Source organism: Aspergillus lucknowensis (assembly GCF_044049455.1).
Source record: "Aspergillus lucknowensis strain CBS 449.75 chromosome Unknown BJX67scaffold_31, whole genome shotgun sequence".
Classification (NCBI taxonomy): Eukaryota; Fungi; Ascomycota; class Eurotiomycetes; order Eurotiales; family Aspergillaceae; genus Aspergillus; species Aspergillus lucknowensis.
In genome coordinates, this window is record NW_027263575.1 from 1 (window position 1) to 15,042 (window position 15,042).

Below are 15,042 nucleotides of genomic sequence, written 5' to 3' on the forward strand. Positions count from 1 at the left end.
TTTGACGCGCTTTTGGTGGCATGGTGGAGGTTTGAATTCAACGTGTTGAACGGCGCGTTGAAAATCGGGGCGGTTGGCCGCTCGGTGGGGTTGGCCGTTCGGTGGGGAAATACGTTATATTTTTTCTCGCTGACTAATCACTCAGAAGGATCCAGAGCTTCTGGGCTGGATTGAAAATCGACTTTGGAGAACATCCTCCTTGCAATAATCGCTGTTCCTCGCTTCACCATCTGGATTTCGATCGCGAAATTGCACAAGAAACCATATCCTCCGACGTTTTCAGCCCGAAAACCCGCCATCATGTCCCGCGAAGCCTACCAAGTGCCTTCCCTCGGCGGCCGGAACGCCTTCAGCAACGAGAATCTCGGCGCAGGCTCAGTGGACGGCCCCGTCGTCGCTTACCTGTGCGGTGAATGCAACTCCCGCGTGTCTCTCAAGCGGGGCGATCAGATCCGGTGCAAGGAGTGTGGGCATCGTGTTCTGTATAAGGAGAGGACGAAGCGGTGGGTTTTCGCTTCACTTCACTTTTCTTCTCTTCTCTGCTCCTGAGGAAACGAGCTATGCTGACTTTTGGCTGTAGAATGGTCCAGTTTGAGGCTCGATGAAAAGGCGCGGATGAAGATATGGTTTCGTCGAGTTGGATTGGATTTACGGGGCCTTGGTTGATGCCTCATTTGTCATTACGGTTGTTCCGTGCATTTCGTGGCGCTTTCGGAGTTGGGGATCTAAGCATGCAGCATACAGTGCCGCGACTTCAGAGGAGGGTTTTACGCGCAAAGATGATGCCTGTGTGTTCTGGGTATTTCTTGATTCTATGAACAGAATTTGCCAAGCCAAATATTTCATCCCGATATGGACCGATATGATACTTATATGCCCAGACAATTTTTCTGTTCCATCAAAGACCCAAAGCACCCGGCCGTGAGGCCTTGGAAGGTCTTATATTTGTGGCGATCCGAAATGAAAATGATACCCGAAATGTTGTAGTCACGCTACCTCATTGAAGCTTGTTTGTGATTTCAATGAATTCTTCGAAACATTTGAGAGCCGCGCCGCTTTCAATCGCCCAGCGCGCGCGGCGGACACCCTCCTTCCAACGACCACCGCCTGGACCACGTTCGGTGATTACCTTCCCATCATCGCCAGGGCCCATGTTTGAAGTATCTGATTCACATATTCCGGAAGTTACCAAGAGAGCGGCCACATTCATAAGGACGAAGCTCAGGATTGGGTCATCACGTTCCAGCTCGTTCCGAAGAATGGCCATAAGTTTGGTAGCATTGTCCTTGGGCATCTTCCTCCCGTAAACTGCGGAGAGTGGGTAACTTGATAACCCGAAGTCAGAGGACTCGAGCTGGAACGTCTCCAGCCTGGCGATCGTGCGTGGCACCTGGTCATCGTAATCCTCATCACCCACTTTTGATTTGTCAAATTCAGGGTTAGGGACTTCTGAGAGCTGCCAGCAGTTTGTCTTCCCCGCACAACTGATCTCGTCCAAGTCTTCCTCACCGCAGACAACGAGCGCCTTTTTAGCTCCCATTTGGCGCAACGCTTCCACGAAAACGGGCCCAAGAGCTTGGTAGGCTACTCCGACCACCCGTGCTTCTATAGCCCAATCGACAGGGTTTGCGAGTGGGCCCATAAGATTGAATATGGTTCGTAGACCAAGGCTCCGGCGCACATGATCCGCATACATCATACCGTAGTGGAAGTTTGGCGCAAACAGGAAAGCGTAGTTCGAGGCAGCAAACACCTGACTGAGGTTCTCGGCGGAAACCGCACCGATCTTGGGAGGAATAGGAGAGACTGCGTTGAGGACGTCGGCAGACCCGGAGAAAGATGTCTGCGCACGGTTTCCATGTTTGCCCATGATAAGGAGAGGTGAGGCAAGAATGGAGGCAGTCGTTGAGATATTGAACGTGGAATGCGAATCACCACCTGTTCCGACAATATCGCACTACGGACAAGATGCCGCTGTCAGATAGCTGCGGTGTCATAATTGTGCCTTTAAGTCAGAACATACCAGGCCACCCCTGTAGCTTCCTTCCTGTTTCCCGCGGGACTCAATGGCCTTCTTCAACGCCGTCTTGTCGACTTGACGAGCGGCCTCGCGCATTCGATGAGAGCATTTCGCAACGACCTCGGCATTTTTATCCAGTTGAGTTGAATGTAGAAGGGTAAGTAGAGCTGCGGTCTGAATATCTGAAAGACGGTCTTCGAAAATCAATGCGAATGCTGAAGCGATTTCCGATGCTTCGACAGCGACTTCGGAGGCGGGGTATGCAAGCTTCTTCAGAAGAGGGCTAATGGAGATGCTCTCCGGTTTTTGGCGGGTTTGGACGGACATTGAGGCTCATTAAGCGTCAGGAGGTACTCAGAGACCTTCGCGATTGATGACTCAAGACCGTGAGCCTTCCGGCGGGCGTCGTACGGCTCTATATACTCCGGAGTCCGCTGTCTGTCCAATCTATCGGGGATCGTCGGTGACACATATTTCCTCCTTTCGGCAAGGCTCGAACTGACCAGTTGAGGCAGAATTATACCGCCTTGGTTATAGACTAGTCCGATTCGGGAAATCAGATTTCACCCAGGCCCTGGCCCATTTTATTTTTGTCTCGAGCTTCATGAAGGAGTCGACGCTGGCAGCCGGCAACTCTCCATCCTAAGAAAGCTTACATCTTTTCTGGTATTCAGGAGTGGTCCTCTTACTGAATATCGGTCTTTGTGTTAATATTTCGTTCACTTCCACCCACAATGCCACCGCGGCTTCGTCTCTCGAGTCCCCGGGCTCTTCGACCCATCGGGTGTCAAAGGCTCTTCTGCGAATTTGACATCTCTACCACAATTAGATATGCCAGTGCTGCGGCCGCCACTACACCTACTCCTTCTGTTGAGCAGATGACCATTTCCCCCCCACCAATCGCCAGATTTCCTCCCTCACAACCACCTTCACACCGCAAACCCGAGTACCGACGGTCCCAGCTTCTCCGACAATACACCTCTCTCATTCGCACCACGCCCCTCATGCTTTTTGTTCAGCATGATAATCTCCAGTCAGTCGAATGGGCTGCTATCCGACGGGAATTGAGCAAGGCGATGCAGAAGGTAGACGCTCAGATCGCCGCCGAGGGCCGTAGCGCCCCTGTTCTAGCGCCTCATATCAAAGTCCAAATTATCCAAACAAGCATTTTCGAAGTCGCACTGCGCATTGTGGAATACTTCCGGCCTGATAAATCGATACTACAAAACGCCCAGTCCCCCAGCGCTGTCGACCCGGCTACACAGACAGCCGCCGAAATCTGTCTCTCTGGATCACGAGACGACCCTACCCTAACACACGATTTGTCGCGTGCCGCTCAAAGTGCTGTGCGACATCTAAAGGGAAAGCATGAACTTTCTACCGTTCTTGTCGGGCCAATTGCGGTGCTATCTATCCCACACATGTCTCCCGAACACCTTAAGGCGGCGTTGTCCGTTCTAGCTCCCAAGGCTTTTGGGTTTCCCGCTCCCACCCGAAGAGCGAACCCGGATTGGCACGAATTCTCTGTTCAGAATGGTTTGAACAAATTGAACATTCTTGCTGCGCGCATGGACAACGAGGTGGTTGACGCCGACCAGATGAAGTGGGTTGGAAGTATCGAGGGTGGTCTGGACGGTCTACGTTCTCAGCTCGTCATGACCTTGCAAAGCATGGGTTCCAGCATCACAAGGACCTTGGAGGGGGCGAGTAAGAGTCTCTACTTGACTCTTGAGGGCAGGAGAACCGCTTTAGAAGATGAGCAGAAAGAAGCGTCCGGGAGGAAGGCAGTGTGAACCAAGTTAGTCAAATTGCTATCTTGGATTCCGCGTGTACAATAAATATCTATATTTTAGACCTCTTGTGTGTACAGGTCATGATCATTATTTTAGATAAAATTCTTGGTTAAGCCTTCAATATTAAATCTCTAATGCTGGCAGCCATCTGAGCGTCATTGTCGAATGGTCAACCTTGAGAACGAAGATGGCCGCTCTTAAGCCTTGAACACGGTTTATCTATCAACAGGGATCGTCTTTCACCAGCGAAGAATGTTGTATAGGGATATGAATAAAATATACCATGATAGCATCGGTTAGTCACAATATCTACTTGCGATCATGATTTTCCTGGTTTCTCTGCCGCACCATGAGTTTAGCATTGAGACCCACAATGCACCTTACAAGGTCCCAATCTCCATCAAGGCCAACCCAATCCGTAACAAGGACGCCAGTGGCCCAATCCGAGCTCTCCTTCTCTCCGTGCTTCCTGCAAAGATAATCCACAGTTGCCGGATTCAGCTTCTCTGCAATCTTCTCCGGCCATGTCCCAAGCTTGAAGAAGTTACTCGCGCTCAGGAAATTGATATAGAAGGGATGTGCCTTCGTCGCCCCCGGACCCGGAAGCACACCAAATGGATAGCGGGTTTCACTAGCGCGTTTGCAGTGTTCGGTCACATACTTGATTTTCTTATCAATGTTCTGGGTTTCTAGGACTTCGTAGAAATCCTGGATAACAATTTGACCGCTGGGACACGTGGCGTTGGCACAGTTGTCGGCCCAGCCGGTGGCATCTATGCCCCATCCCTTTCCGCCGTGAACATCCTTCAGCTCCGGAAGCATGTTGAAACGGCGAACCAGGACTACCTTGCCGCGGACTTCGCCGAGAGTCGGGATCTTGGGTTCGGTGTACCATCTGCTTCCTGGGCGGCAGTAGTGGTCGCGCAGGATGCGGCTGAGTTGCTCGTCAGTGTGTTTTCCCGGTCCCTCACGCTTCAGTGAGATGATCAGAGTTTCAGAGGGGTTATGCTCGAGGAAATCGTTGACTTCCCGCATAAGATCGCGGAAGTATTTGTCTCCTGTTAGGGAGATAGGGAAGGTGCTGTGAACGAGAACGAGTTCATCCTTTGACGCATCATCGGGGAACTTAGGCTGGACACGGATGTCGAAAAATCGAACGCCGTTCTTCAGCTGTTCGCGTGGGCCGACAGCCTGGCAGCGGACAGAGGGCGGTGCAACATGGCAAGTTGGGGAGTTGTGCGTTCCCGGGATGGAGAGGGAAGAGAGCAAGGTGTCGTCCTTGAGCTCGCGCATCCATGCATTTAAATTGGCCGAAGAGAACACAGCGAGATGAGATTCGGCCGTCGAGAAAATGCCAGTAAATCTGAGTTTGGCATCCTTGGTCAAGGGCTTCATCCCAGCACTTTCGGTTGTGGGAACCGGGGTCTGAATTTGGTGTTTTTCACCCTTGGACTCGAAAACCCATCGAATCCGTTCCTGCTCCGAGTCGATGTGAGAATGAAGTTCGGTGCGAACTGTCTTAAAGGGCCCGACATGGATATCGACATCCTTGTGCGCAAATGGCTTTGTATCATCGCTAATTGATGCCACAGGCGCCTCCGAACGGGTGACATTGGTCACGAGCCGAGTAAAGTTCTTCGCCAGGGCCCCAATGTCGACATCGCGAGGCTTTTCAGGGGCACGGAAGCGTTCAATGCGCTTCAGCGTGATTGGGGTGGAACTAAGATTCCTGATCGTCAAATGTTCAGCAACCATGGTAATGTTGAGCAACTTTGGCTTCTATGAGAGCACAGTTTGGGAGTGCTTGGGTCGTGTTTGGATGCTAAGGGGTCGAGAAGACTGCTGGAGGGGAGTCAGGACATGAAGCAGGTCTGAAGTTCAGCTGTGAACTTTAGGCTCCAAGGATCTGTGGTTTTAGTTGCAACTAAACAGCCCACGATGGGCGGGGCGCCAATTAGGATGTGTAGATAATTTCGGGAGGACGTCCCAAAAGTTAAGCCCAATGGAGATCCGACCGAGATCTGGTGAATCAGGATCGATCTTGGTGCATGCTGAAGGTTGGTTCTCCTTTTTCAGCTGTTGGTGGGGGAGGGGTAGAGACCCATGGCCGCATCTGGACGACCAAGCCATGAACAGCCAAGAGCAGATGGGCGCTTTGCCCCAAAATTAGACGGGATGGGCATTGATACAACACTTCAGAATCCCGAGACAGTCATCTGGGCGACATTTTCCTCATAAACCTGCTTGTGTGTGCGTTCCTGGCTTGAGGGGTATGTCTGAGACTGACTAAGCATCCAGCATCACATGATGGCGCCATTGCTGAGAGAGCCACCACCTCAAGCGCAACTTGTCACTCCACTTTCAAGGCTTAATTCAGGCCAATGTGATGATTTGGAGAATCTCGGTACGGAACCATGTTCACATGCTCGCAGTGTGACAAGTTCTACCAAAGAAAAGCGCATTTGCGGCGCCATGAATTGACTCGTAGGTTCGGAGAAGTGTTTGTCGCCCAGCTACACAATTGACCATCTAATAGATACTGGCCAGGCGTCTTCAGCGTGCCCCATTTGCAAGAAGTCTTTTATGAAACCGTATTGACCTCTTCTCCCTGGAAATTGAGACTGTTTCTGATTCATTACTGCTCCAGAGAGGTTGCTCGACGACATAGCAAAGCATGTGCCATCAAGCACAACCAACGACCTGTCCTCGCAGCGAAACCGGGAAGGAAAAGGCAATCCTGCGACCAATGTTTTTCTACAAAAAGAGCGTGTGATAAAAGTTCACCATGCTCGCGCTGCAGAAATCTTGGGCAGCCATGCACCTTTGGGATACATGAAGTCGCCAGCTTGATGCACGGCTCCATACCAGGATCAATACAACCACCTTCTCCTTCACCGACAGTTGATTTGCAGTTCTCGTTTCTTCGGCATCTTACCGACCCTTGTGTCGAGAAGGACAGACTTGCAATTGGAACAACTGCAGAATGCTCTGTCCGAAGGAACCTTGAAACTCTATATTCCCACCTCGAAGATGCACTCATACCTCCCGATTCCATAGCTGCTGGGTTTAGCGATTTCCTGAGCACTGAAGCGTTCTTCCGCCCTCCTCTGACCACGGACGAATATTTCCCGATTGACTTGCTGTCCTACAACCCTAGCCCTACAAAATTATCCCAGCAACTCGACGAAATAATAGAGGAAGTCATCGAAACCTCCAAGTCATTGAAACTCGGTCGTATCGACGATGCACAGCCACTACTTGATGCGACACAGCTTTACCAACTATTCACTGTCTCTAATCTTGCTACCTTCATTTCCGTTTTCTTCCACTCGCTCCATTGGCATCTTCCTGTTGTACACTTCCCTACATTTGACCCAGGGAACATTTCTAACCCACTCCTACTCTCGATCTTCCTAACCGGGGCGGCGTATAGTAGCTCCTTCAACTACCCAGTGTTATTGCCCACTCTTCTTGACATCGCTGAAGAGCAGATATTTCGAAAGATCACAGCCCTATCGGCGCAATGTGCGCCACCAGCGAACGATCTCAGGCGACAGTATCCTACAATCCAGCTCTTGCAGGCTGCCTTAATCATCGAAATGCTTCAGTTCGGGCAAGAAAACGCTGAATCAAGGCGCCGTATTCGGATCATCCGGCACCCAAGCTTGATATCTCTCATGCGTTGCTTGGGCATTTTCCACATGAAGCGGACTATAACTCCCCCGGCTTGCAATTATGAAGACAGTACATGGAGAGAATCAGTTGCGGAGGAGGTCTGCATACGCCTTGCTTCATGGGTATTCCTGGCGGATGGATTCCTTACGCTCTGTTTTAAGAACCGCCCAACGGTGTCCATTTTCGAGTTGGATTGTTCCTTTCCATGGAGGACAGAGCTATGGGAGGCCGAAAATGCGTCTATTTTCAGCCGCCTCGTTTTATCTCATAAAACAGAAATCCCGCTGCCGTCCATTAGGGAAGCAGTCCGGCTGTTATTCGATAACTCAGACACCGGCCCACTACCGCCCAAACTCTCGCTTTCCGCGGAACATTTATTGATCGTGATTTATGGTATGTTGTCTAGTAACATTTTGTTAAGTCACTGCTAAGAATATGGCGCAGCGCTGAATTCACTCGCTTTCCTGGCCAGAGCCGACTTCTCCGGGTCTGTACCACTGGAGAAGATAAGATGCGCCGCCAGCAATTGGAAACAGATCTGGGACTGGGTGTATCATGACCAAAGTAACGAGAAAACGCTTCTCCTAGGATATCCAAAACATGCAGAAGAGCTTTGGCTTCTCCTGACCGTTACACTTGATATTGCCAGGCAGAATCCCTCGAGTCTTCCGAAGTACTTGGAGAGCGCTGCGACAGATGATCTAGGCAAACTAAATGAGTTTATCCAGTGGTGTTGCCGATATATGAAACGAACCGGTGCGCTTGGTGTGGCATGATGGATCACCCTTTTTCGGCTGTTTATGATTATGTCGAAATCGATGGTCTCACGAGATATCATCAAGCCATTCGGTTTCCGGCTGGCCGTAGCATCGGAGTTACGAATAAACCATGTAGGTATTCCCCGCGTGGCTTCTCACCATGGTAGGTAATTCCCTCTGTGGGTATTATCCGCTGTAGGTATTTCCCTACCCTAACTATATATAGGGATTTCCCGAATATAAGAATAGGGCCATGTCATCGACCGTTCTTCTTGTTTTAGTAACAGCGAGCGCTTCAATTTGTGTTTTCCCACTGTGTCATGGACGTGTTTCTCGACGTTTTGGACACATTTGTGCTTGACCAATTATACGCAGCGATCCTGCCAGCTGCCAACCCAAATTCAGGCGATGAAGGAGCGCAGAGAACCTATAACAAGCATATCAATCTTTACATTCAGCTGGAACCGTCACCTTACGCGGATTCAAGCCTGTGGAAGAGGGACCATATTGCGCGACAGGCAGTATCCTTATTTCTAGTCGCGTGGTGCGTATTGCCCCTTCCAAATGTTGTTTTTCGAGAACAAGCCGCTCACATATATCCGTGTTGTAGGATCTTCGGACTGGCTATGTACCTCATCGGCAGTACAATAGCCTACCACACAATATTTGACAAGCGGGTCCTTCGACACCCCCACTTCCTCCCCAACCAAATCCGGCTTGAGATCCGACAAGGTGTAAGTGCGATTCCGGTGATTGCCGTTCTCACAACGCCTTTCTTCCTAGCAGAAGTGCGCGGATGGTCCAAATTATACGACTTCACCAACGAAGCTCCATTCCGTGGATATACATGGCTGCAGTATATATTCTTCGTGTGTTTCACAGACTGCGGGATCTACTGGATTCATCGTGGACTGCATTACCCGCCTGTCTATCGTTGGCTACATAAGCCGCACCATAAATGGATTGTTCCGACACCGTTCGCCAGTTACGCGTTTCATCCTGTAGATGGATGGTCACAGAGTTTGCCATATCATATCTTTCCATTTCTGTTTCCGCTCCAGAAGGTTGCGTACCTCGGGCTTTTTGTCTTTGTTACGCTCTGGACGGTATTGATTCGTAAGTAATCCACTAATCTAATGATTTGAAGGACTAGTCCTAACGAGCAACAGATGACGCCGAGTATCTTTCCCAGTCCGTGGTTGTCAACGGTCCGGCATGCCACACCATGCATCATTTATACTTCAACTATAACTATGGGCAGTTCCTAACGTTTTGGGATAGGCTGGGGGGTACGTATCGCCTGCCCAAGGAGGGCGATTTTGTGCGAAAAGGGAATCAACAGACCCAGATGGGCAAGAAATGTGACTAAATCAGGGTTCGACTGTCGAGAACGGCAGATCATGGGGCCCAGGCTACCCCTCGTGGCATAGGAATTGGCCCCAATGTATTCCCATAGAGTACTATAATTCTCACCTTATCCAACCTTAATCGAGACAGAAATGTTAACAAACACACTCATCCCTTTCCCCGGCGGGTTCGCTCTAGGCCACACGTGACTTCCCCGTCCAACCCCCGGGATGCGGAGAAACTCACGTGAGATGACGCTATGCACCGGTTATCATCGGCGGTTGTATGCGTGTGTGCGGAGATGTAAAAAGGGAAGCATGAATTATTTCTTCCCATCTGGATGCCTCTCTATTTGCCCTCTATCCCTGAACTGCTGCAGAATTGATAATGAATGCCCTCCGCTGCGGTCAAGCCTTCTCCAGGGCCTGGACACCATCCCAATCCCGCATAGCCCTGGGCATTGCTCGACCCCCCACAATACGCTTCCCTCGACGGAATTTCCACGCAGCGTTGGCGCTAGGTGGTATCAGGTCTCAGGTTCTAAAAGACGTCGGGGAAGGTAACATATACCCGCTTTGTTTCTTTATAGTAATAGATTTCCTTGTCCTGCTACTAACACGCAATCTCCGTAGGGATCACCGAGGTTCAAATCATCCAGTGGTATGTCGAGGAAGGGGCTCGGGTTGAGGAATGGAAGCCCCTCTGCCAGTATCAGTCGGATAAAGCAGTCGATGATGTTGGTCTACCTCGCTCTCTCACATTCGATGATGATCTAATATGTATAGATTACTTCGAGGTATGAGGGAGTGGTGAAGAAGCTGCACTTCCAAGCAGATGATACTGTGCCCACGGGAAGGGTAAGGACACATCCCCAGAACAAAAATAGAAACACTATTCATATTAATCTCATCTTCCTCCAGGCGCTTTGTGACATTGAAGTAGATGATGCGACGTACCCCGAAGACAATCCTCCCCCGGAATCGAAGCAAGAGGCCTCTCCACCAGCGCTGGGGCCCGCAGACTCGCAGTCGAATACTCAGTCGACGATCCAAACACACACCCCTCCAGCTATAGACACTGCAAATAATGGGCCCAAGTCACGCTACGCGACGCTCGCAACCCCAGCAGTTCGGGGACTGCTCAAGACGCTAAATGTGAATATCGAAGATGTGCAAGGAACAGGCAAGGATGGACGGGTACTCAAGGAGGACGTCCAACGATATGTTGCAGCGAGAAGCAGCCAGGGTGTTGTGCCGTCTCTACCACAGCAGGGAGACACAGCCGTTGATCTTACACCCATTCAGTCGCAGATGTTCAAGACCATGACGCGGTCATTGAGTATCCCGCACTTCGGATATGCGGACGAGTTAAGCATCAACAACATCACAGCTTTAAGGAAGAGGATTTCCAATGACGCAAAGGATCCCCAGAAGATTACATTCCTTTCCTTTGTTGTCAAAGCTGTGTCTCTCGCTCTGAACGAGTACCCCATTATCAATGCAAAGCTGGACACCAGCAACCTCGACAAGCCACAACTTATCATGCGGCCAAGACACAACATCGGCATTGCGATGGATACTCCACAAGGTCTGATCGTTCCCAATATCAAAGACGTTGGGAGTCGCTCGATCCTAGATGTTGCCCAGGAGATTTCACGCCTCAGCGCGCTTGGAAAGGAAGGCAAGCTCACACCTGCCGACCTCAGTGGCGGCACCTTCACCGTCTCAAATATTGGGAACATCGGAGGTACATATGTTAGCCCAGTGATTGTCACCAATGAATTGGCCATCCTTGGCGTGGGAAGGGCAAGGACAGTGCCTGTCTTCGGCGATGCTGGGCAGGTCACGAAGGGTGAGATTGTGAACTTCAGTTGGAGTGCTGACCACAGAGTCATAGATGGTGCGACAATGGCGAGGATGGCTAGCCTGGTAAAGGAACTCATTGAGTCGCCAGAGCGTATGCTCTTGAGTCTCCGATGACCTTAAATAGTCAGCCTTGTGGGATGGCGCTTAGTGGTACCTACATAGATCTAACTTCCAAATCAAGATGTCATGAGCGTACGTTATCTCATCGTGTCCGTAAGTCCAGCCTCGCAAGTATTCTCCCCGAATATCTAAATAGAGCTACGAGGCCAGTTTTACTCCCGGAGGTCGCTAATGTGCGCAATTGCAGCTGCCCTTGAAAGGCGAAAGACAAACAACACAGCACGACAACACATGTCTGTTCCCCCACGCAGCCACCTTCACCTTCTTCATCTTCCATCTCCACATCCTCCATCTTCGCATTTCTGATTCTACCATTCGAGTTGAATATCACATTTTCAGCTTGCCTCCCCAACCGTACGTCCCTCAATTCTTCGCCCGGCCCGTATCGGTTTCTACCTTTTTTCCTACCATTCAGCTTAGGAACTCAAGACTTATACGTCAATCCAAGGGCCCAGGTGTTTACCCATCGCGAACCTCCTTCCTTCGAAAGCAGTTTCGTCGATATGGGAACCAGAGATCTCGTAATAATTCGTTGCTGTGGTAGATATTATATCTACTGGAACAGGCTTGACAGCTACACAGAGGGCCTAGGCGCAGCTATAGTGGCGACAGTGCCACAAGACGTCGGCAAATCCGCGGTAAGTGGATAGATCAAGCGTTTTCGTCCAATCTAATTCTCTCTAGAATGGTTAGAGGGCATGAGACAACTCTATACTCGTCTTTCCCAGCAGTTTGAGGAGGAAATCCTCTGCGTGTCCCCCAAATTCGGCCAACCTGGAGGGGTTATGCCACCTGCCGAACGCTATGCCCGGAGCTACCTCGCCTTAGATGACCGACTTGACGCACCTCCAACCCAGGCGCTGTTAGACGATGTCAAGTATTGGGATAATGAGTGGACATACACTCTTGATCTCGATCGCCAGCTTTTCGCAGTTGATAAAGCCATTTTCTTTCACCTCTCCAGACTACCACATTACCCAGACTGAATCAACCACTTGTCTAACGATCGCCGCCAGCGCAGAATCCTGCACCAGGACACACCACGAGATCTCGTTGCTGATCCAGCCAGCAATGTTCAAGTGGATAGCAGTATGGTGGATGTATACAAATCTCTTGAGGTTACAGAGAACTCGATAGATGTTTTCAATGCTACCGGGACACCACGTACCGCTCGCGAGATTCTGTTGACCATCACTATGATGACTATCAGCAACCATTATAGATATCTCTTAGACGCGTTCTATCTTGAGTGGACATCTACCTCCTTCCCGTTCAGAGAGCTGGCATTCGCCATTTTGTCTATTGCTTCCGGTGAGATATCTTTTGAGACCCCTCGGGATTTTAACCGAAATAATGCTAGAGAAGGTTTTTTTCTTATTCCAAATGCCGAGATCCCGTCCCAGGAGCAGGCGCTACTTCCAAAATTTCTCAGGGCATGCCATGGCCTTGGTAACGAGCCAGGATCTGCTCCAAAGAGCCCTAGTTTTTGGCTTGGTAACGTTCTCGTATATCTGATCCCCAGAACCGATCTTGTCCAAGTCGAAAAGGCACCCATTGTTACGGTAGTCAAATCTGGCCTTGATCAAGGGTTAAGGTCGTTTCGGGCAGTGGTGTTCTCTATCTGGGACTTTGTCTTACTACATATTCGGATTGAAGGAAATGGGATATTCGAGTTACAAGGTCGCCACTTGTGAATATCATCCACTTCGACGATGACAATTCGCGTTTCCCCAAGGGGCCGCGCACAAGATATCCAGAGTCCCCGCCATTCCATGATACAACCGAACTAAATTTGAAAGGGAACGGCCAGGAAATACACGATGATGTTCTTGACTGTGACGAAGGACGCATGGAAAATGATGATGATGATGAAGGAAGAGGACCTGACGACGGAGAAGGTGAGAATGATGCTGGAGAGAGCGGGAGCGGTGGTGTATACGAGAGCAGCTACTTCGAAGGCTCTGATTTCCTGGGAATCAGAGACAGTCTGCCAACAATTGGTGAACTTGCTACATTTGATAACCCTCACTTGGCGCTGATACGCTTCTTCGACGCAGCCGCAGATGATCATCTCGCGGGTGCACATTCTAGAGTGTTTCCGAACGAAATTTTGAATACAGTCATGGAGTACTCAGATTTTCAGACCTCGCTGTCTCTCGCCAAGGCATCGCCCTCCTGCAGGGACCTTCACCGTCGCAAATTCCGCTTGAACGATGATTATGCTGTTGTCAATCTCGACTGCAAATCAGGGGTTTTTACATTTACTCTAGAAGATCTTCACTCGAGGCGCAAGATATGCTCCGTGTTGGGCGCAAAAAAGGGCAGCAAGGCAAATCTCAAACTAAAGCCCTATCGTGGGGATATCAACCCCAATAGGAGAAGTATCGTGGAAGAGTTGAGCTTCAGGTTTTCAAAAGTTTCCTCGAAGGGTCCACCTTATCCTTCCAAAGGAGACATGCCCGTCCGGTAGGTGTCAGCTCTCCCATCTATGTGATTCCTAGGATCTAACGATGAACATAGGCCCGTTTTATAGTCTCGACGAGCTCGACAGATCAAACCTGGAGTTACTCTTTCGACTCCCAGACTATCTCTACCTGGGATCTTTCGAAGAAGCTCTTCGAAGTTATATATCGGAACCTATCAGGAGAGGAACCACGGTCTTCGGTAGGCACATACACATCGATGGCGCACAATATCAATGCCTCGTCCCCCACGGCTATAGGGAGCTAATGATGAGCCCCTTTGTCTGTAGTGGTATGCATATATTTCTCAGAGCTGCGAAGGACGAAAGCGCAGAGAAATGGGTGAAGACGATAGAATATGTTGTACGAAAGCTCCATGATCGCGAAATTGATAAGGAGCGCGAGATCAGCTCCTATATCAGAGGGAGACCGGTGGTCGTTGCGTTCGGAAGAAGAGTGAAGCTTTTCTACTACGTCAACAAGCGTGATGAGAGACCATTGGAAGTGGCAACTTCGGTGCTTCATTGCGTGAAGATTGCAGGGAGATGCATAGAGACAGACCGCAGCCGTCGCCTCATTGATCTCATTCCCAGTGGTGAACCTCTCAATCTCGGCGACAATGAATCCCGGGAGAAGTTTGAGGGATGGATTCCTTCTTTCTGCTCTTCCGGAAGGTGACAGAATGGGATCCTTTCACCGCAGAGCATATTCCCATCGTCCTCCCCAATCGTCAGAATGCGAGCGACAACTCAGTTCTTGAGTAGTTGAGAACAGCTGATACCTGTCTCTAATTTCTATGCTTCCCAATTCCAGAAACTCTCTTGAGAACAAGAGCCTGTACCCGCGAGCCACAGGATCAAGGGTGAGACAACATGGGTGACAAATACGTGCTAGCGGTTCATTGAAGCTCTCTTTTCATGTTTGAGTAGTTTTCTTTCCCCCCCTTTCTCGTTCCTTGTCCATCTTCCCTGCTTATCTCTCGGAGTTTTGCCAGGAAGAGTC

The 15,042-nt window shown here is 50.1% G+C and overlaps 8 protein-coding genes across 8 annotated transcripts; 6 read left to right on the plus strand and 2 right to left on the minus strand.

Moving 5' to 3' along the window:
* Nucleotides 1-300: 300 nt before the first annotated feature.
* On the plus strand, nucleotides 301-605 carry BJX67DRAFT_382691 (Rpo12/RPC10 RNA polymerase subunit family protein; the record flags this gene model as incomplete). Its single annotated transcript, XM_071033288.1, has 2 exons — nucleotides 301-503; nucleotides 581-605. 2 exons carry the CDS (start codon nucleotides 301-303, stop codon nucleotides 603-605), a joined length of 228 nt encoding a protein of 75 aa, XP_070884438.1.
* A 392-nt stretch (nucleotides 606-997) lies between these two features.
* On the minus strand, nucleotides 998-2,347 carry BJX67DRAFT_382692 (anthranilate phosphoribosyltransferase; the record flags this gene model as incomplete). The annotated part of the gene is made up of 2 exons (XM_071033289.1): nucleotides 998-1,957; nucleotides 2,024-2,347. 2 exons carry the CDS (start codon nucleotides 2,345-2,347, stop codon nucleotides 998-1,000), a joined length of 1,284 nt encoding a protein of 427 aa, XP_070884439.1.
* Nucleotides 2,348-2,508: 161 nt separating this feature from the next.
* Nucleotides 2,509-4,138, plus strand: BJX67DRAFT_174457 (mitochondrial 54S ribosomal protein uL10m). Its single transcript, XM_071025121.1, has one exon. It carries the CDS (start codon nucleotides 2,755-2,757, stop codon nucleotides 3,811-3,813), a length of 1,059 nt encoding a protein of 352 aa, XP_070884440.1. The 5' UTR covers nucleotides 2,509-2,754; the 3' UTR covers nucleotides 3,814-4,138.
* On the minus strand, nucleotides 3,969-5,819 carry BJX67DRAFT_174437 (phosphatidylinositol-specific phospholipase C). Its single transcript, XM_071025120.1, has one exon. The coding sequence runs from the start codon at nucleotides 5,566-5,568 to the stop codon at nucleotides 4,123-4,125; it is 1,446 nt and encodes a 481-aa protein (XP_070884441.1). The 5' UTR covers nucleotides 5,569-5,819; the 3' UTR covers nucleotides 3,969-4,122.
* Nucleotides 5,820-6,227: 408 nt separating this feature from the next.
* BJX67DRAFT_373104 (uncharacterized protein) lies at nucleotides 6,228-8,264 on the plus strand (the record flags this gene model as incomplete). Its single annotated transcript, XM_071031343.1, has 4 exons — nucleotides 6,228-6,297; nucleotides 6,350-6,404; nucleotides 6,461-7,881; nucleotides 7,933-8,264. 4 exons carry the CDS (start codon nucleotides 6,228-6,230, stop codon nucleotides 8,262-8,264), a joined length of 1,878 nt encoding a protein of 625 aa, XP_070884442.1.
* A 208-nt stretch (nucleotides 8,265-8,472) lies between these two features.
* On the plus strand, nucleotides 8,473-9,756 carry BJX67DRAFT_357996 (sterol desaturase family protein). Its single transcript, XM_071029540.1, has 2 exons — nucleotides 8,473-9,362; nucleotides 9,416-9,756. Exons 1-2 carry the CDS (start codon nucleotides 8,567-8,569, stop codon nucleotides 9,613-9,615), a joined length of 996 nt encoding a protein of 331 aa, XP_070884443.1. The 5' UTR covers nucleotides 8,473-8,566; the 3' UTR covers nucleotides 9,616-9,756.
* Nucleotides 9,757-9,980: 224 nt separating this feature from the next.
* On the plus strand, nucleotides 9,981-11,572 carry BJX67DRAFT_373106 (putative 2-oxo acid dehydrogenases acyltransferase; the record flags this gene model as incomplete). The annotated part of the gene is made up of 4 exons (XM_071031344.1): nucleotides 9,981-10,152; nucleotides 10,226-10,329; nucleotides 10,379-10,450; nucleotides 10,514-11,572. The coding sequence occupies 4 exons, from the start codon at nucleotides 9,981-9,983 to the stop codon at nucleotides 11,570-11,572; spliced, it is 1,407 nt and encodes a 468-aa protein (XP_070884444.1).
* A 509-nt stretch (nucleotides 11,573-12,081) lies between these two features.
* On the plus strand, nucleotides 12,082-14,718 carry BJX67DRAFT_373107 (uncharacterized protein; the record flags this gene model as incomplete). The annotated part of the gene is made up of 5 exons (XM_071031345.1): nucleotides 12,082-12,216; nucleotides 12,274-12,510; nucleotides 12,595-13,172; nucleotides 13,235-14,044; nucleotides 14,130-14,718. The coding sequence occupies 5 exons, from the start codon at nucleotides 12,082-12,084 to the stop codon at nucleotides 14,716-14,718; spliced, it is 2,349 nt and encodes a 782-aa protein (XP_070884445.1).
* Nucleotides 14,719-15,042: the final 324 nt, after the last annotated feature.